The following is a 26,909-nucleotide window of genomic DNA, read 5'->3' on the forward strand; positions in this document are numbered from 1 at the left end:
CACTGCACAGGCGCGCTGCCCTCCTGCCCCCGCGGAGCCGATTCCCCAGCAGCCAGGCCTCGGCCGCGCGCTGCGGCAGTGCTGCCGGAGCGGGGCTGCGACTGGAGAAAATCTGTTTCAGAACACGCCTTGGTCTTTGGTACCAGAGCTCCTGCTGCACAACACCACTGCCCTCAGCGCAGACACCTTGATGGCCTCTTCTAAGCCTGCAGCATTCGTTGTCTCCTCCAAACCCCAAACATTTCATTGCTCAGGGGCTGCTGGGCCGCACACACACACTGCGCCTCAGCAGTCGGGCCCCAGGCCGGCCGTGCGTCACAGGTAAGAGCTGGGGGGAGGTCTTCACCTTCAACACAACTGCCAAATAACTTACTGCAGCAAAGGGGTACTATTTTGTTTTTTAATAAATAACTGAGGAACACATGCATGTAACGTTTCATCTTCATACAATGTCCACAAAAACGCTCTAAAAGAGCAGCACTAATACAGGTCCGTACCCTCACACAGACGAGGGCTGGGCTGTTGCCCACTTTGAGTTTCAGTTGTCCTCGAACACCAGGCGACTCCTCCCGATACCGCGGATGCCGGTTCCAGGAGAGCCGCGCTCCTGCTGGCACAGCTGCACACACACACCAGAATACAGCGCGGCAAGCACGGCAGCTTTTGTTTTTAAATAATGAACCACCTCCACCATCAGATTTTAAATCCATTTCCCTTTTACCTAGTCCTTATTTATTGGAAAATAGCAAATCCCCACATCTCAGTTTTAAAATTATTTCATTTAGTCATGTTCACACTTCCATAAAAATATATAAATATTCTGAAAAGGCTTTCTCTTTCAAAGTTATTTTTAAAAAGTCTAGTTAGAAAAAAGTAGGTGTTAAATGACCGCAGATGGCAACAGCAAAAACTTTGATTTTCTTTTTTTTTTTTTTTTTTTTTTTTTTAATAAGGGCTTTGCCTTGCCGGAGATGAGCAAAGCCACACTGCCCCCGACCCCCTGCCAGGCTCCCCTATAGCAGGGACCCGCGCTGCAGCAGCGCCGAGGGCTGGCTCCACACCCTGCGCCAGGGAGACCCCGCACAGCCCGCAGCCGACCCCCCACCCGGCTGCTGGCTCCAGCAGGCCCCCGTCCCTGTGAGCAGGGTGACCGGCTTGGACATCATTGTTTATTTTTACTTCCCCCGTGCCACCCTGTCCCCGGGTGGTCGCCAGCGGGGAAACCAAAGCCGACTGCGTTTCGCCAGAAAACGCTCTGCCATTCGCCATCCTCTTTCGCTTCCATCTGAGGGAGAGGAACTGCGGCCCAGCACCACTGCGCTTGCTTTCCCGCAGTGCCCGCGCTGGAGTCTGTGCGTCCCCTCGTTACACACCCACGGCAAGGCCCCCTCCTGCAGCCCCGGCTCCTTCCCAGGTGACTGAGAAGGGGAGCTAGCGGGACCTGCGATACGCTCGCTCTCCCTCCATCAGCTCCTGGATGCCAGGAAGCAAGACTTGCCACGTCTAAATACTAGTGAAAACCAGTCAGGATGGGTGGTTTTATTGCCAAGTGCCCAAGAAATTTAGTGTTTAAAGAGAATTTTTAACTCAGAATCTGCAAAGCAAACATAACAGAGTACCGCAGCTCTTCAGTTCGGTTCCCCATCAGAGCCCAAACCAAGTTTCATAATCATTAACAAGTGTAATCAAAATAACATTTTAAATACAAATCATTTCATGTGACTCCACAGAGAAGTGTCATCTGTAAAATGTCTACTTTGTCCTACAAAGGATCACCGGAAAAGTTAGCAATGAAGTTTTATTTACTCTTTTGAAGAAAACGTTTTGTAAAGCGATCTAGTTCATTCTCAAGGTGAATGGCTTTATTTCTGTAAAACAAACAAAAGCAGTGGCTTTACTTCAGCGCTGTCGCATCACAAAGGCGGCAGAACCAACATCAGTGTTTCACTTCCATTCCCGACACCCACAGCCCTAAGGAAGCCCGCACGCGTGGCCTCGGGAGCGGAAGGTGGCGGCGCCAGCACACATCTCCTCTCCCCGCGCTCTGCCAGCTCCACCCAAGACCTCCCTGGCTGTGGCCTCTGAGCCTCCAGCTGGGCAGGGGGCCCGCGGCAGCTCTGAGCACCCCAGACCAAGAGGCAGCTTACAGCAGGGGAAAGCACGCGGAACTACAGCTGAGGCTGCTCCCCGGCCCCTAAACCGCCAGCTGCCGGAAGGTTCTCTGCCGTAAACACCTGCTGCTGGTACTAGAACAGTCCCGCACTGAGAGACCCAGCCCAGTACAGCCGCCCTCGTGTTCTCCTCTGGGGAGGGCTCTTTGGGCAGGTGCCACCCTGATTTACCTGGGGAGGGCTAATGTCCCTCCAGAAGCCATCTCTCCCATACCACAAAGAGACACTTGCAAGGGGAAGGCGATCTAAGAAAGAATATTTTTGGAGCTTTGCTCAGTCACCCAGGTAGAACCATACATTTATTTCACTTCACCAGAGCCGTTCAGTTACAAGTAAAGAAAGCAGGTACCGCTGCACCCCGTCTGCACCCGCCCCCACCTCACTTCAATCGAAGTCACAGCAAGTGCCAAAGCGGGCAGGGCGAGGGCTTCGCTCCTCACACCCAGACTCACCTCAGCTGCCGGGAGTGGCTCTGTATGCTCTCCAGCTGATCGATCTCTTTGGAAAGCCGAGCAATTTCTTTCTCCAGGTTGTTCTGGGTAATATCCACCTGCTGACAGAGCCGAGCAAAGGTGGTGGCCATTTCCCTAAAGGGAAAAAACAAGTTTGTGATCATGGTTTGCAGAAGTCTGCGCTACAAAAAAAACTTACTACAATAGACAAGTACATAAGTCAATAAAAATCACATGGCATTGCAGCATGCAGTAGAACACAGCAATCACAGTCTCCAGCTGTAAAGGGATTACAGAATAGCAGAAAGCAGGAGAATTGTGTTTTGGGGTTTTTTTAATTAAAAAAATTTAAAAAAGAGACCTTAAACATACAAAAAGCACCTCAGTCTACGCCAGCATCATGTCTGGCAACGTTTCACTGAGGATCAACAGGTACAAACCTGCAATGGGGGAGCGGCAGCCGCGTGTGCCGGAGCAGCCAAGTGTCCCCTCGCACAGCGCTCCGTGCGAGCCCTGGGCCTTGCAGGGTGCGGAGAGCCCCAGGCGTGCCGCGGCACCTGACCCTACCTGCCGCCGCAGCCCAACCCGAGCGCCACGACTCCTTCTGACAGCGCTAAACCCCCAGTCACCGCCGCGGGCCAGCGACCGGGCTCTCCCTAGCAGAGGGGACGCTTCCTCTCCTCCGCTCTCTACATCACCTCACTGAAGCACTGGTTTGAGTCCAGCTCCTCCATGTCCTCACAGAGACACACGGCTGCTGGACACGGGGATGATGCTCTGTCCTCGGCTGAAGCTGAACTCTGTGCTAGGAAAGCATTCCCTGGGCTACACGGGAGAGGTGTTCTGCACCCCGGTGGTTAGAGGTCTCACTTAGCAGGCCTCATTTTCTGAAATAATTTAATCCAAACAAACTGTTTCAACAGGAGAGGCTGAGGGAGACAATCACCCAGACATTACGTTGCAGAGACAAGGGGAAAATTATCTGGGAAAGAGTCACAAAAAAAAAATAATAAGGAACAGTTCGTAAAGGCTGTTAATTTCCCGCCGTGCAGAAGAGCCAGGACCGGTGGCTCAGAACTCGCCCGGGCCAGGCCTGGAGGCAGAACAAATGCTGGCAATGGAACTGACCCAACACTGACCCAAAAGCCGACCAATTCAGGCTCTGCCAGAACTAAGCCAACTCCCATGCCTTCCCCCGGCGCTGGACAACAGGAGCCTGCATCCTGAGACTCGCCCTCGCACACACACCCAGAGACGGAGGCATTCACCTGTTCAGGTGAGGATTCCAAACTCCTTTAGAACTCCCTCATAACGCCACAAGACACTGCAGCTGCCTTCCTGCATCACGCGCCGCCGGCCCCGGCCCCGCTCCCGGGACACCTCCCACATGGATTTCCCACCCCAGCGAGGGGCAATACCAGTGCTGAGGGGCAACACCAGTGCCATACTTACTGCTGCACCTGATGGCTGCAATTAGCACTCGTAAGACTGACGATCATCCGCAGCTTTTCAGTAGCGTAGTTTACAAACTGCTGCTTAAAGGCTCTCTCTTTTGCTTTAGTGGTCCAGGTGAGTCTCTCGTAAAGATACAACAGCCCATACATACTTAAGGAAAGGGAGATGAGTTTCCAGCCTACTGTTCTCCAAACCTGAAAGAAGAGGACTCTTCATTAGTTTAAGTAAGGTGCCCTACAGAATAAAATCTAATTCCAGCCATTTTTTAAAATCATCTTCATCGTCCTTTCACCAGACTACTTTAAGAAAACATATGATTTCCACACTATTACTGCAGAGCAATACAGCTGCATTCAAAGGAGCTGGTACCCTGGCGGCATGGAGAAAATGCAGGTTACAGAAGTCTTGCTGCTTTTTAAGGAAGGAGAAAGGGAAGCTCCCACTAAATCCAAACCGAATGAGGCAGCATCAAATCATCCTTCAGTTCAGAAACTGCACACAGGCACATGGCATACGGAGCACATCCAGCTGTGCTCAGAGCAGTCAGACCGATTCCCTCCCCACACACCGACTGCGCGTATCCAGCGTACTACACGCGCTCATCCAGCCCAGCGTTAGTAAGTGCCTGACATGCTGTAATTACACGTTCCAGGTACAAAAAGCCATGTCCATTACATGTTGCACCCCAAAGAGGGGAGACCAGCTTAATCTCTGCCATCACTCCTCATACAGTGAATGTTGCTAACGCTACTTGCCACTCCGCCAACAACGATGATGCTCATAGAGGTCCGTGATGTCAGTGAAGCTAAACTCATTACCAAAGGCACCATAAAATCCTCGTGTGGTACGGTCTCTGGAGTTACGGCAGGAAGGCTGGCAGTGGACGGGGTGGCAGCTAAAGGACGAGGGATCTAGAAGAGTGGAATATGGCAGCCTGAGTAAAAAGCATTAAGGAACTACACAGCAGACAGATTTTATTTTATTTTGATATATTCAGGGTTTGATTTACTTAAAGGACACTTTTCAGCACAGGAGTCTGAACAACGCTCCTGGATAGGCAGTGGAGGTTTTGACAGTTCCTTGCCCGATGGGGACTGGGTTAGAATATGGGTTCTACGTAGGACCGGCTCTGCCGTAAGGATCTGACAGTTACAAATGAAAAGGTTACCCACAGGGTTCAATCCAAAGGAAAACAAAGCTCAGGTAACAGCTGCAGAAAGTTTAGGAAAAGTTTTTTGTTCCATTCTCACCCTGAATATATATCCAATAAAAACAACTCTCACCAAAAATACTTCACACAAAGGGACTAGGGGAAAGCAGCAGCAAGCATGTAAACAGTAGAGGCAAATACAGTAAAAATGAATATATTCTCATAAAGTTAAAACAAGGCACTGAAAATGTCAGCCTGATCAGGCACTCACTTGTAAGTTTGGATCTGCTAGTCCCAACAGTACTCTCTGAGCTTGTTTCGGACCCAAGAAACGGTTTACAAGCGAAGTCCATCCCAAGGAAAAGCGAAACATGATATCCTCTTGAAAATCCGCACACAGACTATGACAGTTCAGATCATAGCTAAGGTCAAACCTCCTGCAAGGAATTAGCAAGTGGAGCTGATTCTGAGCACCAGAAGGCAACAATGGTTTCAGATTTTCTAGAAATAAAACGGAATAGAAAAGATGAGTTAACATTAAAAGCTTTACAGCATACTCACAAGTCGCATCCTTGTACTGCTGAGCAGCTTTGTTAACTACAGGAACCTAAACGGACCAGTATTTTTATTTATTTGTACAATCAACGGGCATTTCAGCAGTATTGATCCTAACAGAGCAGGCAATTTACTGCTCTGCTAAAAGGAAACAGCCACACAAAATCAACTCATAGAGAAAGCACCGCTCAAAGTAACTGTAAGACCTCTATCACTGGTCAAAAGAGAAGGGTGGACTAAGAAAAAGTTGCTTTATCCAGCAGTTCTGTGGTGCCGTACAGAAAAGGTAACATTACTGCGCCAGATGACAGAAGGCTTCACACAATTCCATGATCTTGCTCTGAATCGTTTATTACCAGAAACAGATCAGAAGAGAGAGATGGATATGCAGTGAAGTTATGACATATATAAAAAAAAAAAAAAAAAAAAGAAAAGAAAAAAAGAGTGCATAAATATTTTGTGAAACCATCCTGTTTTGCACTCAGAATCTGGAGGGACCTAGGGAGATGGTTATACTGCAGAAACATTAAAACATTATCTAACAATTAGTGTATTTCACATGTCTGTCATGGAAGCCAAAAGTTTAAATGGGTTTCTAAAAGGATTAAGACAAGTTCCCAGAGGACAGGTCCATTACCACTTGCTTAAGCCACTAATCCAGATGCAGTATCTTGGCTCAGAAGTCCCCAAGTTGGGGATGGATCACTGTAGTCTGTATTTACCCTGGTTCATTATTCTTCTCCCAAGCATCTGCTGTTGCTGGTTACTATCAGAGACAGGCTACTGAGCAGAACAGACACTCAGTCTTCATCTAGGACGGCTTCTCCTCTATCCTTCTGTACTGTTAACATTAAACCACGATCAGAAAGAAAATTCTTTTAAAAGCAAGTTTTCTTAAATTGTCTTCCTCTAAACAGAAAGTCCTAACATTCCTCCTTCCTCATCTTACCAATTATCTCCTGCTGTGACTGATGCATTGACTGATTGACTTCACTGGAGCAACGATCAGCCAGGTTCCTTCCCAAACCATCTTCTATATGTTTGTTCAGTTCCTGAAGTTTTATAAAGAATATATGCTCATCACTTCATCTTTAACTAATCAATTACATTATGCAGTGCACAGATATGTTAAACACTAAGCATTGTTATTTACAGTGGGAAGAAAAGCATGTTACCATAGAAATACCAAGCTTTTAAATTGCACACTGTGACTGAAAACCTAATTAAAGTGACACAGGAAAGATCTCTCTAGGACTGTAATCATTAAAGACATGTAGAAAACTCTGTATTTTCAATAAACCGTGACACTGAAAAGCATACCACTACCACACCGCCCTGCAAATCCTCTACTGTTGTCATTTGATGGAAGCTGATTTCACCGCTCTGTACCAGGCTAAACGGAACCCACCAGGTCCCAGGGAGGTCTGCGCCGGACATCCTGCAGAGCCAGGGCAGCACAGACTGTCCGGGAAATGCAGCGCTCCCAGCTGATAAACCAGGCTGAAACAGGCGGGAGTCACGGCCCTCGCTCATTAGAGGCAAAGTCTGAGTGTGAGGCACACGCTTACAGGTGTATGCTCCTTTAAAATACTAAGTTTGAGGAGGAATTTATAGAAGTTTAATAAAAATTGCCTTTTTTCTTAAAAAAAAAATAATTAAAACCCAATAAAGCATTGGGTATTTGTAAGCTCATTTTATTTTTGGATCAATTTCATTTAGGAGTAGTGAAAATTGTTTATGTAAGGTCTTTATTTACTAGAAGAAGTGACTGCAAATCAGAATGTCAGTGAATTAAAGCTTCAGTAACCACTCTAGTAAAGAGACAGTTGAAACAAAAATCACTTTCTTTCCAAAAAACACAGCAGAAAATATTTTCAACCTTTTCCAGTTTTAGGTAGACAGAGATATGCATATGTCAGAAAGTAAAAATCCTGCAATGCTTAAACAGTGTCACATAAAATGCCACATAAATGATGAAAATAAAGAAGTAGAAATTAAAAGACAATGAACCTGGCTTCAAACCATGCAAGAAAACTTACTGTCTTATAGAGCTTCAATACTTGAGGAGCAGGGTGAAAATCTGAATAAAATTCATCAACTAAAACTGAAAGTCGGCAAATCTCATCGGTCATGGCAGAGGAGACCTGAAAAGATGCAGTAAAAACACAAAATGTTTCTCCTAACTTTTTCAGCCAGAGTGAAAACAGACCACTGCACTAATGGTTACGACAAACAATTCAATTACCTGACAGCCAGGAAGGATTGCCACTTTGAGGGTTTTTTTTGTTTTGCTTTGTTTTTTACATTGGAAAAGGAACACACTAGGTATTTCAAATGTAATTTGTAAGGCGGGCGGGCACCTAAAGGAGCTGCCTTACAGAAGGGACAGCACGTGAATCTGGGAGATTGTGCACACTGCCATGACTTACCTTATTTTCTACTTCCTCAGTAACGCGTTTGATTTTTTCCTTAGTATCTTCCGTCAAAATGTTCAGCTGATTTCGAACAAAGTCCAATCTATCCTTCTGATCTTCTCGCTCCTCCATTGAATGGACCCTAACACAGCAGAAAGGCAACCACCATCACCAGCAGGTATTCTCCCAGTGATGAAACCAAACCCGTGACTGGGCACGGACCACCCAGCTGACGGTTTACTGAGCAGCCAGAAAGAATCCAAAGTGAACAAAGCAGAGGCACTGCTTCAGAAAGACTGCAATACCGTATTAAATTTACAGGTGCATTTAAAGGCTGCACTGATTGGACATGACTAATTACTGGGTTTTGGTAAATTTACAAAAACAGCATTTGGAATTGTTACCATTGTACATAATTACAAGTAAAAAAGGTGGGGGGAATCAGGGGCCTTTAACACTTAGTCTACCCCAGCTTAAAAATTAAAAAAAAAAAAAAGGATAAATCTGATGAAATTGTCCTACTGCTGCTCACCAGCACCACTCAGCTATTCCTTAACAAGGGCATGGTCTGGTGACCCTGCAAAGCAAAGGAGGCAGCAGAAACTAACCTCGTCACAAACAGCTCTCTTCAGAAACCCTCGACCTATCATTTATTTAAAAATTGCCTAAAACCTAAAGCAGTTGTGTCATGAAGGGCCAGCAGAAACATCAAGCAGCAATTCAGATTAAGAGGGGTCACTACACAGGTTTCGGCAGGTTGACTGACAAAAAGGAGCAGAATATCAGAATATTTTCAAACACTTCACAGCATGTTTTCATGGGATCTGACAAGGGGAGACACGTTAGTATGTAAACATGCAGCTTGTGAAAGCTGATATATTCAGGCAGATGAGAGTGTCTGACAGGCACAGTGGAGTCTGTGTAAACATAAAGACACACTATTAACAGACACGGAAAGGAGACGGATGGCAAGGACAAAACACGACAGCAAGTTCACCATGTACAAGAGAGACAAGAGGCAGCAAAAAAAGTGAGGACCCCCCCCCCCTTCACATGTCAATCTCACAGAATACATGAAACTATCAGACAGAGCGGATGAGCTGCCCTCATTAGCACTAAAAGGACTACGTGAGTAATGAGAGAACAAAGATATTTAAGGATACAATCTGGAAAGGGCCAGAGGCCAAGCCTCTGTTAGCCTGGGCTCTTCCCATACCTTATTCTAACCACTTGCAAATTAAAGTTCATCCTCCCATTTATTTTCTCAGTACTACTGTTAATAAAAAAGCCCCCAAAATCCCCCAAAAAACCCACTTACGCAAAGCTGGCCCCAACACCACTTCTGTTGGATACAGCTAGAAAAACTTAAAATTTCAAACAGTTTTGAAAAAAAAAATAAATCTGAAAATCCACAGACTGCCTTTGTAACTGTAAATCAGTAATGAAGAGTAACAAAATAAACCAAGATCCCGATACAGAAGTCATAGACCAAGGACCAGCTGAGCAGTGTAAGCGAACAGCAGTAAGACTGACACACCAGAGAAATTCTCTATTTCTTACCGAGTGAGAAAAGTGAATTTCTCAGTCCGTAACGGCCCAGGAAAATCACCACCATAGAATAGCTCCTCAGAGGATCTGGATAAACCAAAGCCAACCAGCCTTCCAACCAACCTACCTTTTCTCTGCTGCTGCTACGTTTATGGCGTCCATAATGTCTTTCACAGTATCTATTATCTGTTTAGCTCTGATAGTGTGCTGTTCAAACTTGGTTTTCACAGCTGACTGCGAGATACACTCCTGCGAGGGGCCCAAGCCACAACACATTACTGCAATTCCATGCCAACACATTCAGGAATTTCACTGTCAGAAAGCACATGCTGCTAATTTTACCACGAACTTAAACCAACAGGAAATAAAAAGGAAGAAAGTACATAGAAATTAAAAGACAACAGAACTGAAATCTCAAATTCGTTTATAGCAGCAAATCCGTACCTTCACTTTCACTCACAGTAATGTGCATGGGTTTTTATTCTTTTAAAATAAATTCATAGTGTAAAGAAAAAAAGAAAACTCAGATGAATATGCAAGATAAACCTAGCTCTTTAGAAAATTATCCACACTATCTCTTCAAAATTGTAAATGTCTAACATGAATGCTGGCAATATTGCCTAGCTTGAGTTTTCTTTCTTGCAATAAACATACTCAGTTTCAAGAAGCAGTTCTGTCAATAAAATTTGACATGCTCATGTCAAAACTGACCACCCAGGAACAAAATATACAATTAGGAACAAGAAACAAGGATTCTCTCACAGGATAAAAAAAAAGTTGTTAAGTAGTCATTAAAATATTAGCTTATTTGCAGATTATTGAAGTGTTAAATGAATGAGTAGAGAATGCTCTAAAGATACAATTTCTAATCAATCTGCAATCTTGAATATTGTGCAGTGATTCAGAAACTACAGGACACTGACTGAAAACATACACAAATATTCAATTTGGGCAAAAGCAAATCAATTGTGATGAGCCACAAATTAAGACTTTGGCTTTTTTCCAGCAACTGCCTATCCTGAGTTTTGTTGCCAATTAAATGCTGTTGGAGCTCGACCTGCAGTCACCACAAAGTGGCAACATCTTCCACGTTTGAGGGGAAGAACGCAAGAGGCTAGTTTCCTTCTACCGGATCTGTGGGTTTTTTACATTGTTCTCAACCTATGGATGTGCCTTTCATAGCACAAACAAGTTTAGGTTGCTTTTAAAAGACTTGCCTACGACCTTAGCATACGCTGCAATAACAAATTTCAGCTATCTAAAAATAATAGGTCAAAACAAAATAAAGAAAATGGGTAAAATCTATTCCCCGTTCCTCGATGAAGCAGATCTAGAAATCAGCAATGAAAGGCCAAGAGTTTCATAAATATCAGCACATTGTAAGAGCTAGACTAGACACAGAGGAAAGAGTCTTCCCAACATTAGTGTGCGGTAGATAAAAGGATGACAGTCACTCACAACACAACCAGAAAATCCAAGTTAGAGCACTAGGAAAAAGACAAAGGTTAGTTAAGCAACCACGAAAGATATGAGGGGGAACAGCAGCAGTTCTGCTGTTCGTCTGTAAATAAGTATTTATCAAAACAAAGAGGAGAGGAATGTTTCAACCAGCGTAACCAAAACCAGTTACCTTCCAGCCCACTTCCAGTATAGCAAAGCAGCCTGTAAGCACACAGCTGCTTCTGTTCCCGTGCAGTTAGGGAATGACTTGATAGTAGTGTAATAATTCGGGCTGTGTTATTCATTCCAATTTACAGCCAGAATTACTATTCCACCCTGTCTCCCTCTTCCACTCCTCCCCACACCATTTCTGCTACAAGTTTTTTAAAGAAACTTGGCAAACACTACAACCTGAGGCCTACGGGGTTTGGTTTTACGTAGCATATCCACTAAGGACTACTCACACAGTGCACCATGTATGCACTTCTTTGCCATTTTGATAAGGCATTTCCATGTATCTCATTGTAAAATTACATAAGTTACACAGAATACATTCTGTTATTCCACAATACAAAAATTCAGAATTGATCCACTAATCCAGCCCTTTCCTTTCAGACTGCTTATCTTTTTTTCTTTGTTGCAATGAAGCTAACATACATAGTAACATCACTTTTTAAAGCTACTACACGAATCTCCAAAACCTTCATTTCACCAGTGCTTACAAGTGTTTCTAGTAATGCCTAGACCAGTTTTTCTGATAGCAACTTTCACTACCCTGTGCTTTGCAGAAAAACATGTTCTATCCATTTTTGGAATGCCTTTTGCCCTCACACAGTGTACATCAATGTAGTTACAAACCTTTCAAAAATGATCCAAATTTTTCCCATACCACAACAACTAGCACGGGTGGGTTGTTTCCACATTTATTTTTAATTCTAGCTATACTGAGCTCATATCAGTCCTGGGATGAACAGTCTTTCCCACTGCGGAACTGATACTAAAACCAGGAATGTGGAAGTACTGGAGAAGTAACAGTTCCTCTTCTCAACCCATGTGAAAAAAGAGGAAGAAGCTGCCCAATTCTAGTGAAGACAGAAGCTGGGTGAGAGAATCCAGCAGGAGCAAAACCAGCAGATATAGCCAGTGGGAACAGGGAACATGTGGACGGGTTTATAAGTGAGGTCAGAAGATAGCTTAGAGACGTGAACTGGACGAAAGAGCGCAAGAGATGTTTGGGAAGTCTGAGCGGGGCGCCTGGACAGGGACAAGGAGCTAAAGGCAAGACAGACAGATAGAGGGAGAGCAGGGGTCCGTGTTCGACGAGGACAGACAGAAGCATCTGTGCTCTCGTCCCCTCCCTTTCACAGCCTGGAGTTTAACCCAAGGGTCTCAGGACTTGCAGCTCCTCTGCCAGGAAACAGCGTCAATGCAAAGCTTTAGCCAGAAGTGCTCAGGCTGTACTCGTGGTCACACAGCACCTGAATTTGGTCTAGCAGTGCATGAAGCATGCTATCCAGCAGGATTTCACTCCTAGATCGAACACAAAAAATTCTACCTGGTGCACGCTATTCTTCATTAATATATGAGCTGGTATAGCCCAGTGCTGGTAAACCTAACTGACACCAGCATACTATTGTCTTCAGTCACTTTATCAGCTCAAGTGACAAGTAATTTGAGCACTAGGTCTGAAGATTTCAGACCTGGTGAACCATTTAAGTATCAGCCTTGCTTTAAAAGCAGATAAAATGCCATTATAACTTAGGAAATTGCCCACAAAACCTGAACGTGAAAGAGGCTGCAACATCAGACACTCAAAATCCAAATTGCTTTGGCAATTCTAATTTAGCACTTGTTGTCATGCTCTTTAAGTGATGTGCTCACACTCCTACTCAAAGCCATTCATTATGATTTCAGGATGAAACATGGCTGAGCAGGGAAAAATATTACAGAATCCACTCTCACTGTTGGAGCTGGAAGGTGTGCAACAAATGGAAAAGGTAATGTGAAAGAAGAAAAAAGGTGTTTTAATGCCATTCTGTGCTGTCACAGAATTGGTTTTTGTCCCCGCCTCTGCCAAAGAAACTTGTCATCGTTGTGACCTTGTGACAGATGCTTCTCATTCTGGTGGCCAATTTGAGACTGTGACACCTGATTGACAGATGTGTCGAGCACTTACAGCATCACGTCATTTAATAAGTCATAGATCCATCTTAATCTTGAAATATCCCAAGTGTTGAGCGCTTAACGGTACTTGTAGGGGATTCTGTCAAAAAAGCTACGCGTACAGCACATGGCAAAATATGTTAAAGAACAATAATCGATTTAGAAACTTCATTTTCACTTTTTTCCTACTAGTTCAAAGCTTCCTACTCTAATTCTAAGGACCACAATTACAAACAAAGATGCACATTTGGCTACGACTAGTGACACAAGCCAGAAATCTCATATCTCATGGACTCAGGCGCTGCCAGTATTCTGAACCAATCATTTCAACAATTCAGTCATGTATCACAGGAGTGTGGATAAGGACTAAATTTAAACTTTAGTCTGACATTTTCTTGCTTTTGCAAGACTGAATCAAGCTGTTCTTTTAACACCTTTTTGATAAACACACGTCATTGCATAACTCTGTTTTGCTAAGGTCAAATGGGTTTGTTAAGATGAGAGAAGAGACACTTCTCGGAGGCAGTTTGATTTTTTTTTTTAAATATACCAAACAAGGAATTACTGGTTGAAGCATGCAAGAGCAGTCTTGAGCATTTGCTGTATACAAACTATAGTCATACTGTTCAGGCTCATGTTGCACGAAATATACTGATACATACCACACAAAACCATCAAGGCATAGCCAAAATGCCTCCTTAAGATATCCAAGAATGCCTTTAATTAGAGTTATCAAATTCAGCAAGAGACATGGATCCTATCACAAAGAAATTACTCAATTCTCTAGCCCATCCAACTTCTGAAGAAACTGCAAACTCCAGGTACGAATATAGGTAAACTGAGGGTGAAGGAGGGATTCTGTACAGCAACAAGGATGCAGAAATAGTGTTAGTGTTAAGAGTATCAGAGCTAAGAGGTAGATGATGGTGATAATTTCAAAACTCTGGCTTTAAAAAAATGCAACTAAATACTTAGATTTACATTGCTGAAAAAGAATTTACTATTCGTGTCCTGAATTACAATGATTAATTACAAAGTTACAACTTCAGAGTAAAATAAGGCTTCTTATACAACAAATATTTCACCACCTCATGGTTATAAGCGACACACTCCTTTCTACGAGCAGTCTCTTTTTATATAAACTATATTAAGATCTCAAAACACGAGCTAAAAGTCCAGTTTTAGACCCTCCCTCACTGAAAAATCACAGAATCACAGAATAGTAGGGGTTGGAAGGGACCTCTGTGGGTCATCTAGTCCAACCCTCCTGCTGAAGCAGGGTCGCCTACAGCAGGCTGCACAGGACCTTGTTACTTCTAACAACTATCTGCAATTCAACATGAGAACAGATGAAACAGAGCCCACAGATAAGGTAAAGTTGTCACATGGTTTGAATACCTTATACTCCTCTACTTGTTAACATGGGTTATGTTCAGTAAAATTAAGCTAAGCATAAGCAAGCACTACCTTTGCATTAAAAAACAAGCAGTCTAAAAAGCCCATCACTAATACCTCAAATATCTGCTCAAAATGTTGAAATTCCTGGAATCTTCTTTGAAATCCTTCAGCCAGTGCTCCACCTGTGAAACGTAACAGATTGTTAAGGGAGAGATATACCTCACAGCAGTGACTATCTTAAATAGTTATGTTTATCATAACTTTTTTAAGTTTTACAGTATTTTTCCATATTTGAGGAAAAGCTAGAGTTCCTACACACCACCCTCTGGCATTCCTTGGGCCTTCTGTCTCCTGGCACTCAGAACTTCTTTCGCTGAAACAAAAAAGATGCGATTCCTCGCTTCTACAGGATCAATAACTTTGAGCTCATCAACTAGAAAAGTCAGACAGCGTTCCATGTGCTGCCTCCGCACCTGAGGAAAAGGTAAAAAGCTCATGAGAAAAATGCAAAAATTGAATGGTCATCAAATCAGAACATCAGGGTCAGAAACAGATGCTGGACAACCCCTTAGACACAGATGCCTTCTAATCCTGCTGATGCAGCAGCTGCTTTTAACCCTTTAAACAGCCCTGAAGAAACAATGCTTTCTTCTACAACCGTCTGTATTTGTGTAAGTCAGATACCTCAGTCAGTTACTGGAATAACCACTTCATTCCCCACATACAGAGAAAAAAGTATCACTGCAAGCTAGCTGGAAAGATCTGAAGGGCACACCGAACTGTTACCATCCAACACTGTACTTTGTCAGCACTCTATGCATGTATAATCAGGCTGCACTACGATTACAGAAATAAAAGGTAATACAATATGATTACAGAAACAAAAGGTAATACAAAGAAGATTTAAAACAAGCTTAACTGTGGAAGAAAAAGGTTCTGAACAAGCTTCCCATTGTATTACCTGTCTTCATATATTGTAGTTTGAATTGCAGGTTGCTTTTTGCTCTGAATGAGGAATAAGATATTTCCATTTTCTGACCAAATAACTTACTGTTTTATCTATAAGGCAAAGCTGGTGTCTTCATATTAATAGCTATATTACCTAGGCAATTTAGCATGCTTTTATGCATGTGGAGGTCTTTTCTTTATATAGATGTATTTAAAAACAAACAAAAAAATCAACCCAAATAAGAGCCATCAAGTCACTCACATCTTCCATATATTCTGGTTCTGATGCGGAGGCATCCCATCGATTATTCAAGATGAAGATGTTTGGCTTGGAAAGTCGTTCATTCACTTTATGGAAAAAATGTTTTTCCTAAGAATTAAAGCACAAACAGAAAATTCCCCAGACATCCACACCAGAGTCACGCATTCTTCTGTAACAGATTCTGAAGTTAACACAGTTTTTTAAAAGTTTATTAAAAAGAATTCATTAGCATTAAAACCCACAGATATCCAACACAAAAAAAAGCTTATGATAGTTCAAAAGTCATCAAATGTCTTAAAACCGATGCCAATGCTAAAAGTAAAAGATACTTACTGCAAGCTTCTCTAAAAATAGATACAAATACAAATTAAGTAAACTTCTGAAACAAATAGTTTAGAACTAAACACGAAAATAAAGTCTATTTTTCTATAAATCTATCACATCATTCACTCTTTTTCCCTCCTTTCACTCTTATGATCACAAAACTTCATATCCTTTGATACTTCTAGCCCTCTATTAAATTTGTTTGCAATTGTGTGACACCCAAAATATTGTTGGGGAAGAGAGGACGGGAAAAAGAACACACAAGACACAGCTGTATCTGCTCATCTTGTTTTTTAAGTAAGATACCTGGCTAAAACTGTGAAGTCTTCCTTATTTGAAGTACCAAGATGCTCCTCTTCACCCTGCCAAATCTGGTTTCCATATCCAGAAAATCATCCTCTAACTGTATTCTACAGCTAGGCAACATCAGCTGGAACTACAGACAAGTTACATTTCCTATACGAGGATGTTCGGCTTGAGCCACAGGAAAGTAGTCGTTGCTGAATTTTTTACTTTCAGAAATAAGACACACAGATACCTGAAAATGTATTTAGGTCCCTTGCCTGTACCTATTACCCGCCACTGCTGTTTTCATAGTTACAATGGGCAAGTCATGACGGAGTGAATCCCCACCCAGCACTGCCATAAGCTTTTTGAACCTGCAGCAAGACACCACCACATATTCTAGACACAACCCTGGAGATATCTTAGCCTCCACTAGCCGGGGAGTAAGTACGTGTCCACAAGATTACTGCTGCAGAAATAACTACTTTGCCTGAAGATAAATTATGAGGCAATATTAGAAAAATCACGTTTACGCAAAAAATCTGTAGTTGAGTATCAGCCACCAAGTATTCTCAAACCTGTTATGGTGAGAGGCAAAAATAATACCCAAGGAGGTTGAGAACACAGTAATCACATGCTTTACCTTAAGGATAAACTTGTGTAGATTAATAAAGAAATTACCATTTGCCACAATGCAAAGCAAAACACAAATGCTTTAGAGCAGTTACGCAACTGTTAACGGCAACTTCATTTGTGTCTACCAGGCTGAAAGAACTAAAAAGGAGAAAGAGTAAGAGAGCTGCTTACTGAGCCAAAACCTCAATCTCAACTAAGATCTACTTCCTTCCCCTCCAATATACACCCTGGACAATGGTCCAGCTTCTAAGAACTACAAGGTGCGCAGTGTTGTGAGGATTTATAGCCTTGACAACCAAAAAAACTCAGCAAGACTTTCATGCTTCAAACAAATTGCAAGACTAACCTATTTCTATTTAGCAGCTTTCAGCTGGGCCCGACAAGGAGTAAAGATTGGCCAAAAATGACATTAAAAAGCAGAGTAGCACTTCTGTGGCTGGGTGTTAAAGATCAGACAAATACAAAATTAACAGAATCTTCCAGCACATGTATAGCCTACAGGTCTTTCCTGTACATTTACGATCTCAGGCAGACTGTTTTTAATGGTTCGTTTCTCTCAACCATATGAGAGAACCAAATCAAATTTGGCCTTTTCTCTGTTACTTCATTACACCAAACCGAAATCTGGCCCACAGGTCCCTATTGTGTCCATGTTTCTATATTAGATGTTCATTAAAACTCAATCTTTTTTAGTTCTTCCTTTTTTTAATTAAAAAACCAAACTATGGTATGCACATAATGCAAACAATTTCTAGACTTCCTCCATATTAAAAGCCAAAAAGCAACCTTCACATGAGATAATGGAGAAGATAAAGCCACTGTTGTGCCAGATCCTCTCTTTGCCTTGGATGTTGTCTGAATCTTCTTTCTTTGCCTTTTAGATCATATCTCTTGTACTTGAGTCTTTGTAGATTTGGGTCAGAAGAATGAATGCAATGTTTTTAAAATCATTTTATGTTCTTCTCCAATTTCTACCAAAGTATTCCAATTTGCTGGAACGCAAGGAAATACTATCATTGTACAGTCCGTTCTTTATTGTATTAAAAAGTGCCTCAATAATTAGAAAGTTCAAACACTGCATGTCAGAACTATGCTCAGAACAAGCAGAGTATTTGACTTGTCTACAGTAGGCTTAATGAAACTCTTCAAGAGATTTCTCAGTAGAATGAATTGCATTATACTGCATTCTGGCAGTCCCACTTCCAATAACTTAGAAACCTTCTATTGATATTGTCTGCATTCACAATACTTAGTTTAGTCAACACTGGAGTTCACCACAAAACTAACGCAAGTCTCTGGTCTTGTATTCTGAGTATCACAACAGCTCCTCTGGCCACCTTGTATGCTGTCTTCTACGAGTCGTACAGTCTTCTGGCTGCAAGGTATACAGAAGTTGCCTTCCTCTTGAAACAAGGCTTTATAGAATAAAGGCATTAAAACATCTTCAGCTCTCCACATTGCACAAAATCATGCAACATGAACGCTTATGGCTAGCATGTTCAGAAGAAGAAACACAGTCCAACAAGGGCAATCTGTAGCACTTGTCCTCAACACAAGGTGCGTCAAGGGAACTCACTCTCTTCTGACACAAGAATACATGAGGAAAAAGACAGAAAACTCAACTTCCTTCACCTACTTTGCGTATTTTACTGAACTTCTGGGTATGAAATACTGCACAATTTATCTCTTTGATAATCCAAGTGTCTTCAGCTGATAAATACTGACAAACTTAAAAGTGAGACAAGCACTACATCACCCATTTATCAAAACAGAAATGGAAATAGAAAGGACAAACGTGATGCTCAAGTCAGAGAAAGCACAGCTGGTAAGAAACCTGGTTCTCCTTTCCCTTGGGAGGGATATACACTGTTTCCTGACTCCCACCCCAAAACCCTGTTCAAAAAATCCAAGTGTAGTGATTCATGGGAGCTTCTGTGAAGGTCTAAGAGAAGCTCTTTCAGTTACAGAACTGCTGAGTATTTAAATGAAGAAGTAACGTAAAATCATTGCACATCATACCGTGTTCATGAGAGTTGATTCAGAATTGGCGACCAAGACAAACACGTCAGCATCTAAGCAGAATTTGTCAATCCAGCTGTCCAGTTCTGTAGTGACATCTGTGCCAGGGCTGTTAAAATAAATAAATAAAATGAAAAAACACAAACTCATATTTATCCAGCAAAGGAGCATTTGATTTCTAGGAACTGATAAAAACAGAGTGGGATTGCCTAAGGGCCTGTAAGAAGGTACAAAGCTCTGTATCTTTAGACTGATGCTTAACTCAAACTTAATGCAAACCTACCAACAGCAAATTACCATTTAGCATTTATCAGTCACTCATGAACTAGACCACCTACTCATTCCAAAATGCGATTTCTAATGAATAAATATGCAGAGCATAATAGCCACGAGAAGTGACAGGCAGTCTGTCAGAAATCCAGATGGTCTGACAGAATGGTCCCCCTCCCATATTCCAAGTTTTAGATTTTAATCAAAAAGAACAGTTGTTCATAAAATATTTCTTCCATTAATCAAGGCCTTCTTTAAAATGATATACTATACAAGCTGTGCATAGATTTAATAACAAATCAAAATGAAGCTAAAACTACAGTGCTGTCAGTTTTTCAAAAATAAGTGGAATATGAGCATTAGGTCATGTTTGCAACATGTCATTATTGCTGGTTCTAATTTGCTCTATTTAATAGTAAAAAGACTACTTTCTCCGTACAAGTACCTGTTCTCTTGGGTTCCAGGCTGTTTTCTTTTCCCTTTACATTTCACCTTTAGCAACCGAGACTGTGCACATCAAATCGTGCCTTTTATCGTGCCTATCTATGCTTAGGATCCTTTCTGGGCTTCCAGCATACCTGTGCTATGCACGTGCCCCCAAGGAGACAGCACGACTGCGTAAGGTCAGAAGCCCAGCAGTGCACCAAACCAGCCAGCTCCCTGTGTCAGCTGAGCTGGCTTCTGTGACAAACAGGAACTGAGCTTGCACCCAAGAAAGTAACAACAAACTCCCAGTGACTTCAAAGGTGTAAAATTAGACATGCAACCAAAAGCACTACAATTTATCAAAATACACTCTGGATGTCATTTTGCTGGGTAAGAAGAAATCTTACTTACAAATTCAATCTATATAGATTCACACATTAGGTATAGATCACCTAGCTTGAAAAAAAGTACTACCAGGTCACACCTCAAAATGGCCAGGAATATGGGCATTTGACATAGGCAAACAAACAGCTCTCAGAATCTTTAAATACAGAAACTGTAGGAAACATTAGCCCAACACACAGGCACACACAGGGGACAGTCACAACTACGTTCTGAGGTCACCCATTACTTCGATACACAGGCACTACAACTCTTATCACAAGCTTTTAAAAATGAAATTCAGATTGCTTACACTTCACATGATCTATTTGAAGCAGGAAACGGGCAAAAGGTTGTTGCTGCAACAACCCTATTCACACTTCCATACCGCTTGTTTTAAAGGTGGAAGTATCCTCAACCAAAAGCTAGTCCCTTATTCAGCTCAATCACAAGACACTATTTTGTTCCAACCGGGCTAAAATCAGTGGGGTGATGACAGGCAGCAGTATACACAAAAGAACAAACTCTTTACTCTCAAAATAAAAAAGGCAAAAAAAAAAAAAGGCTTTTCAATAATTCAGCAACCCAACAACCAAAACACTATCATGAGTAAACCAGTCTCTTTCCTAAACATTACAATGACTAATTTATTTAAGAAAATATGTACTAAAACAGAAAGCATACCTGTCCACTAAAACCAAATCATCTCTCAGCAGGGCACACTTTGACTTGGGCCAAAAGACATGCACGAGACAACCAGCTTGCAAATCCTTATCCATGTGAAGTGCGTGGGCAAGCTGATTTACAGTCTATAAAGAGCATAAAGAGAAGACAAACATGAATATGCACCACAAACTAGCCTGTATACCAGCCTAATTTGCTTCTCAAACAAATCTAGACAGGGCCTATCTTGAACAGGATAGCAGAGTTGATACTTCCTTTTGGTGAATACTTGTGATTTTTTATTATTTTTTTTAACCTCTTAAATTCACCACCATCTAAAGAACTAGTTGTGCCTTGAAACTCGGACAGGAGTTTCTTTGGAGCCACGAAGTGGTATTCCTTACAGGGCTAGAGTGCGTGCTACTGAGCATCATCATGAGCTTGTCTTAGAGATTTAACATCTCAATATGAGCAGCTAAATAAACTGAGCACCATAAGGCCAAATGAGAGGCACATTCCAAATCTTTAACAAGAAACAGAACTTACACTCAGTCCTATAAAAACAGATCACTCAACAAATGCTATGCTACGATCAGACACACATTAGTTGTTTCTCTGAAACGTCCAAGAAAAACTGTGAAGTTAACCATCTCAGTTTGTTAGTTATTCCCTCCTAAATAAGAGCTTAACAATGCAGAATGACTTAGCATTATATGTTTGTTAAGACTCGAAATCCTGGTTAAAAGATAGATCTTCTGGGAAACAAATACTGTGAAAAGTAGCATTAATTATTCAAAAACCGTACCTTGACACTCTTCTTTTCATCGGATCCTTCTGTCATAAGATAGGCCTTATCTCCATCTGTCCCTTCCACACTGAGAAAGCAATTAGTTGTATGGCCAATCCCACTAGGAAGGACCTTATCCCACAGCATTGCATTAATGACTGAACTTTTCCCGCTGCTCGTTCTAGAGGCACAGAAAATAAAAGCACTCAGCACGATATAGCAGCATCACACATACCTTAGTCTTGAACTGAAGGCACCCCCAGTTAATTGCATTGGACCCACATACTGCAGGCTGTTTCAGGTGACAGAGCTTCAAGCCAGTACAGCACGGCTTGCCAGAAAATACTAGGGGGTGCGTGAAAAGTTCATCTGAATAGCAATTCCAAAAATCTTTCTTGGTATCATCATTGCCTACCCAACCAAGAAAATCAATTTTCATTTGCATAACACATACTGGCTCAACAAGCCCAACCTGTACTGGGAAGCACAGTTTACCTGGTATACCTCAATCTGTGTAAGGAATGTGTAAAAGATATTGGTTCAACTTTGCTACACCAGTAAAAGCACCTAGCATAAAAAGATGCCTTAGATCAACTTAAAGCAATAGCCAAATCACAGCACGCTGTCCCACACACTGTGGCAGCCTGCCCTCTTCTTTGTGCCAGCCCTAGCATTCCTGTAGGGAAGAACTGACTGAAAATATATGTAATATTTTGGGCAGAATTATGTTCTGATCAGACCACAATTCCACACTCCCGCTTACAGCAAGGCTAAAGAAATTCCAGGGATGCTGGAGGAGAACAAAAGGAGAACGCTGCATGACAGGGGTAGGGAAGGACTATGGTGGCAGTCAGCAGTGACTCCTTAACGGTTGTGGAATTACCACCTCAGCAACTTAACCTGTCTTTACAGAAACATCTGGAACTGCTGCTTCTGACAGAGTCTTCTAGGCATGAGAGGAGGTACAAAAGGAGCATCGCTGTACTACTGCCTTCAGACAGGTTTCGAAGCATTGCTGTCTGGGAATTCTTATCACAGTCAGGCAATGACAGAAGAATTTAACAGATGATAATCTCAACTGAATAAAGATTCCTATAGCAAGATGTGAAACAACATGCAAAGAAAAACCTCAAATTTATTTATTGTGCATAATCCTTATAATGCAAATGCTGTCTTTAACAACAGAACTTAACCTTGTCCTTATATCAGAAGCAAAAGTAGCTAAATTAACCAAAACACAGTTGATTAAAAGGAACTGTTCACTAACTCAAGATTCTGCAAGAACTTGAAGTTCTCAGTAATGTCCTACTTCACACTAACTGTCTACCCCTCACCTGTAAAAATCTGAGGTTTAACTATTACACAACAGTATGAAGTAAGTTACACAGACTGTAACTCATTTTTGAGCCACCACTTCTGGAAAAACAGTTCAGTGCTCACTGTACAACAGCTTACAAATTTATTCAAAATGTCAGAGGGAGAGCTAAATTCTCTTTTTCCTGCACTGAAATTCTGCCCTTTGCAAAAGCAACTTTCACCACACATCGCATTTGGTAAATGTACTCAACTTATAACTTTATGAAATATCAAGTCTGAGACATATCCAATTTTTTATCCCAGATCCCTCTATTCTTTTTCTTTAAACAGTTAAACTATTTTTAGCAAAGTGAAGGTAAGACCACTACTGTACACATTTTTTCCAATACTATTACAGAATTTTTAGAACTAAAACGTGAAGATTCATACTTCAGAAAAAATATGTAATCACATACTTGAATTTAAACACAGAAAAATCAATTTTCCTGAAGCAAAGTGGACTAACAGACACCAGACTAATCAGGTACATAAAAGCATCTGAAAGCATTGGAGCCACAGTCTTTTAGCAGGACTTGACTATTTTATATCTGACTCCACGTTCGGTACGGCAAATTTTCATCATCTTTCTACACCCTCCAAATTTCATCAGAACAGAATGGCACAATGTTTGGAAGACAGACATTTATTGGAAGCAGTAAGACCCAATTGAAATTTCTCACTGGAAACATAAGATTTTTCCACTAAGACGAGACTGAAATCCAAAACACAATATATACAAGCAGAGACACACAAAATCTCATTGCTTTGGGTCTGAACACCTGACAGCACCTCTGCAGAATATTTCTTATTTAGTAACACATTTTGAGTGCAACAAATAACTTTCTTTTTAATTCTCCTTTTTCCTGCCACAAAAAAAAAAAAAAAGCTGAGATGATCCCAACCTGACCAAAGGTGAAAATTTCTGAATAGGGAAAACGTAAGATTTTTTTTTTTAGAATTGGAGTGAATTTAAATCACTCATAACTTTGGAAATACTATCTAACTATGCAAAAGTTTTGACACTTGGTCTGTAATAATACCACCAAGGACAGTGAACTAGAACTTATCCTAATTAGCAACTCAGGAAAGCAGAAATCTGTAGATTCATTCCGGTTGATCTGTAAGCCGTACAGTACACTGTCACTGTTATCCCTCATGATCACGGCACAGATCTATCAGACTAATGACACAACCAGCAAGGCAACAGTCTCTATTTTCCTTCAGCTGCTCAAAACACAAGCAGCTCAAAGTTTAGTTGTCAGTGCTTGTGACCAAACACAAACAAAAGTTCTTAACAGTAACATTCCAGTAAAACAAAGATACTGAACAAACAAAACCACCACAACATAAAAAGAAAAGCCATTCTAGAGAAGATGACAACAAACTCAGGACTTCCCAAGTCAAATAATGAATCCATACAGGGTAATTATTTGACAAAGTTTATCAATGAAAAACATGTAATAAGACATACATATTTACTCTACAGTCATGAAGCAAGATGGCATCAAAGAACTACTGAGCATCAATCAAAGAGTGAATGTGATTTTATGTATTGTATTTTAAATAATAATTGTACGATGAAGCACTAATTCCACTGCATTTAATTTAGACTACGACCTGCAAGAGAAAAAAAAAAAAAAATCAAATTAAGTTCTGGTAATTCTGTTCATTACCTGCCAAAAAACGCCACTTTCATGTGTCTCCGTGAAAGCACCTCACCGATGACTGCTAACTTCTTTTTATAAGCCTGTATTTTTGCTAGTTCGTTTTCTGTTGCTACATGTTCAAGCTCTGGGTTCCTGTACGTTGCTACACATAGAAAAAGAACAACATAAAAGTGATCACGTACAGCGTGCATGCTCCAGGATACAAAACACAGATTATCAGTACTATGCAAATGCCAAGAAAGATCTGTGTAAATTTGAATTATACAGCGGCAAGAAAACAAAACAAACAAGACCCTACTACAGACGCTGATATTAGCCCCTGTCATTTGACAGCTCCACCACAAGCATCTGTGAAATCATGACAATAATCACTTCAGATTAATCAACAGTCTAGCCGCAGGACTTGCTCAGCCTGTGAAGGCAGCCTGCTGGGCTGATCAGCCCTGCTCTCCGCCACCCCTGCCTCCTCCAGAACGGGCAGCGGCACCGCTCATCGACGCGTCAACTGGGCTGGGCCGGCTTCTCCTGCAGAGCTCCCTGGGGTGACGAGCAGCCAGCTCCACGTGGTGATACGCGCGCCTCTGCGTCACTAAAACTTCCGAGGGTGTAACCGGCGGTGCTTCGCATTACATCACATTGATCTACTTTCCTACTGAGTAATGGGAGAACCTGTTTGTCCTTTCTTCTATGCAAAAGAAACAGCGGCAGGACCGTAAACGCTAGGGTGGTTAAGCTTTCGCCCTCGCGGAAAGGAGGTCAGGCGACCAGCCAAAGCGACACCGTCAGCTGTTCACGTGCGTAACCATCCTGCTAGCCGAAGTTGAAAAAAACCAATGTCAAATGAAAACCACGGCTATTCCTGAAGGTGTTCGTCTAACCAACTGACGTGTATCGTAACGCACACCGCGCTGCCATAAAACATCTTCAAAGCCATGGACAAGGCCCCTGTGTTTAAGCCGACAGCTCACCTTCCACAAAAGCTGCTCCCTCGGTGACATAGTCCAGCAGCTGGTCGAAGATGGCCGTGATGGTCTTTTTCGCCAGCACGAAGTGCTTCAGCGGGGAGACGGCAGCTTCGGCCATTCTGCAGCTGCGAGGAAAGTGACACCCAGTCACCAGGACACCCCGTGCAGGTGAGGGCCCCGCGCCTCTCAGCCAGCCACCGAAAACACCAAATCACCCCCAAACCCCGAGCAAAGCCAAACCCCGCACCCCAGCGAGCTGAGGTGACGCTGGCTGTGTCACCCTGACGAGCCCCCCGCACCTCCCCTCGGCGCCGCACGAAGCTCGCGGACCGGCCTGAACCGGCGCGGCGGGGTCTGCTCCCGAAATACGAGACTTTCTCCTCACGACAGGCGGCTCGCGACCTCCCCGCGCCTCAGAGGGCAGCGCTGTCCCTCGGCCCCGGCAGGCCCGGTCCCCACCGCCGAGGGGACCCCGCGCAGGGCGAGGGCTCGGGCCGTAGGGGCAGCGAGCAGCCCGCGGCCCCGCCGCCCCCGGCCACTTACCGAGCCCCGGCGCGCTCCGCCGTTATCCAGCAGCCGCCTCGCCGCCGCCGGGCCCTTCCCCGCCGCCTCCGCCGCTCCTGGCCCGCCGCCGCCGGACGGGGCGGACATCACTTCCGCTTCGCGCCGCTCCGCCACCGGCCGGCGGGAAGGGGTGGGGCGGCAGGCAGCCGCCATTTTTACTGAGGGCTCACGCGGGCGGGGCGGCCGCCATCTTCAGCGAGGGCAGAGACGGCGCGGCTGCTTCTGAAATGGAGCCGGGCCGGACTGGTACGGGAAATCCCCACGGCCCCGGGAAGAGAAGGAGCTGGGTACGGCCCCCAGGGACGGCTCGCAGTAGCTCTGCACACGCCTGGGAGGCTTCTGGGAGGCCCCGTGAGGTGGAAGCGCCTGAGCCTGCCCCGGTGCTTCGGCCTCCGAGCCCTCAGGGCGGCCGGGGAGAGCCGGGATGGGGACAGGGCAGCGGGACTGTGGGCTCCTGCGGGCTGTCAGCACCGCAGTTTAATTTAGGCAGCTAAAATGACAAACGCTAGGCAGGCTGAAGCGTTCAAAAGCACTGATAATTTATACATCTGATACATCGCCACAGAAGTGCGTAATGGGAACAACCACAAACAATGAATATATGACAATA

At 43.1% G+C, this 26,909-nt stretch overlaps 1 protein-coding gene across 1 annotated transcript; it reads right to left on the reverse strand.

The window, feature by feature from the left end:
* Positions 1–386: 386 nt before the first annotated feature.
* MFN1 (mitofusin 1) lies at positions 387–26,392 on the reverse strand. The gene is made up of 18 exons (XM_075418286.1): positions 26,279–26,392; positions 25,739–25,860; positions 24,777–24,912; positions 21,766–21,928; positions 20,982–21,106; positions 19,221–19,329; positions 15,957–16,064; positions 15,066–15,219; positions 14,861–14,928; positions 9,873–9,994; positions 8,213–8,339; positions 7,823–7,927; positions 6,733–6,835; positions 5,500–5,729; positions 4,834–4,989; positions 4,076–4,272; positions 2,624–2,758; positions 387–1,868 (listed from the first exon to the last, which is right to left on the reverse strand). The coding sequence occupies exons 2-18, from the start codon at positions 25,851–25,853 to the stop codon at positions 1,799–1,801; spliced, it is 2,223 nt and encodes a 740-aa protein (XP_075274401.1). The 5' UTR covers positions 25,854–25,860; positions 26,279–26,392; the 3' UTR covers positions 387–1,798.
* Positions 26,393–26,909: the final 517 nt, after the last annotated feature.

Source organism: Opisthocomus hoazin, chromosome 4 (assembly GCF_030867145.1).
Source record: "Opisthocomus hoazin isolate bOpiHoa1 chromosome 4, bOpiHoa1.hap1, whole genome shotgun sequence".
NCBI classification, from domain to species: domain Eukaryota; kingdom Metazoa; phylum Chordata; class Aves; order Opisthocomiformes; family Opisthocomidae; genus Opisthocomus; species Opisthocomus hoazin.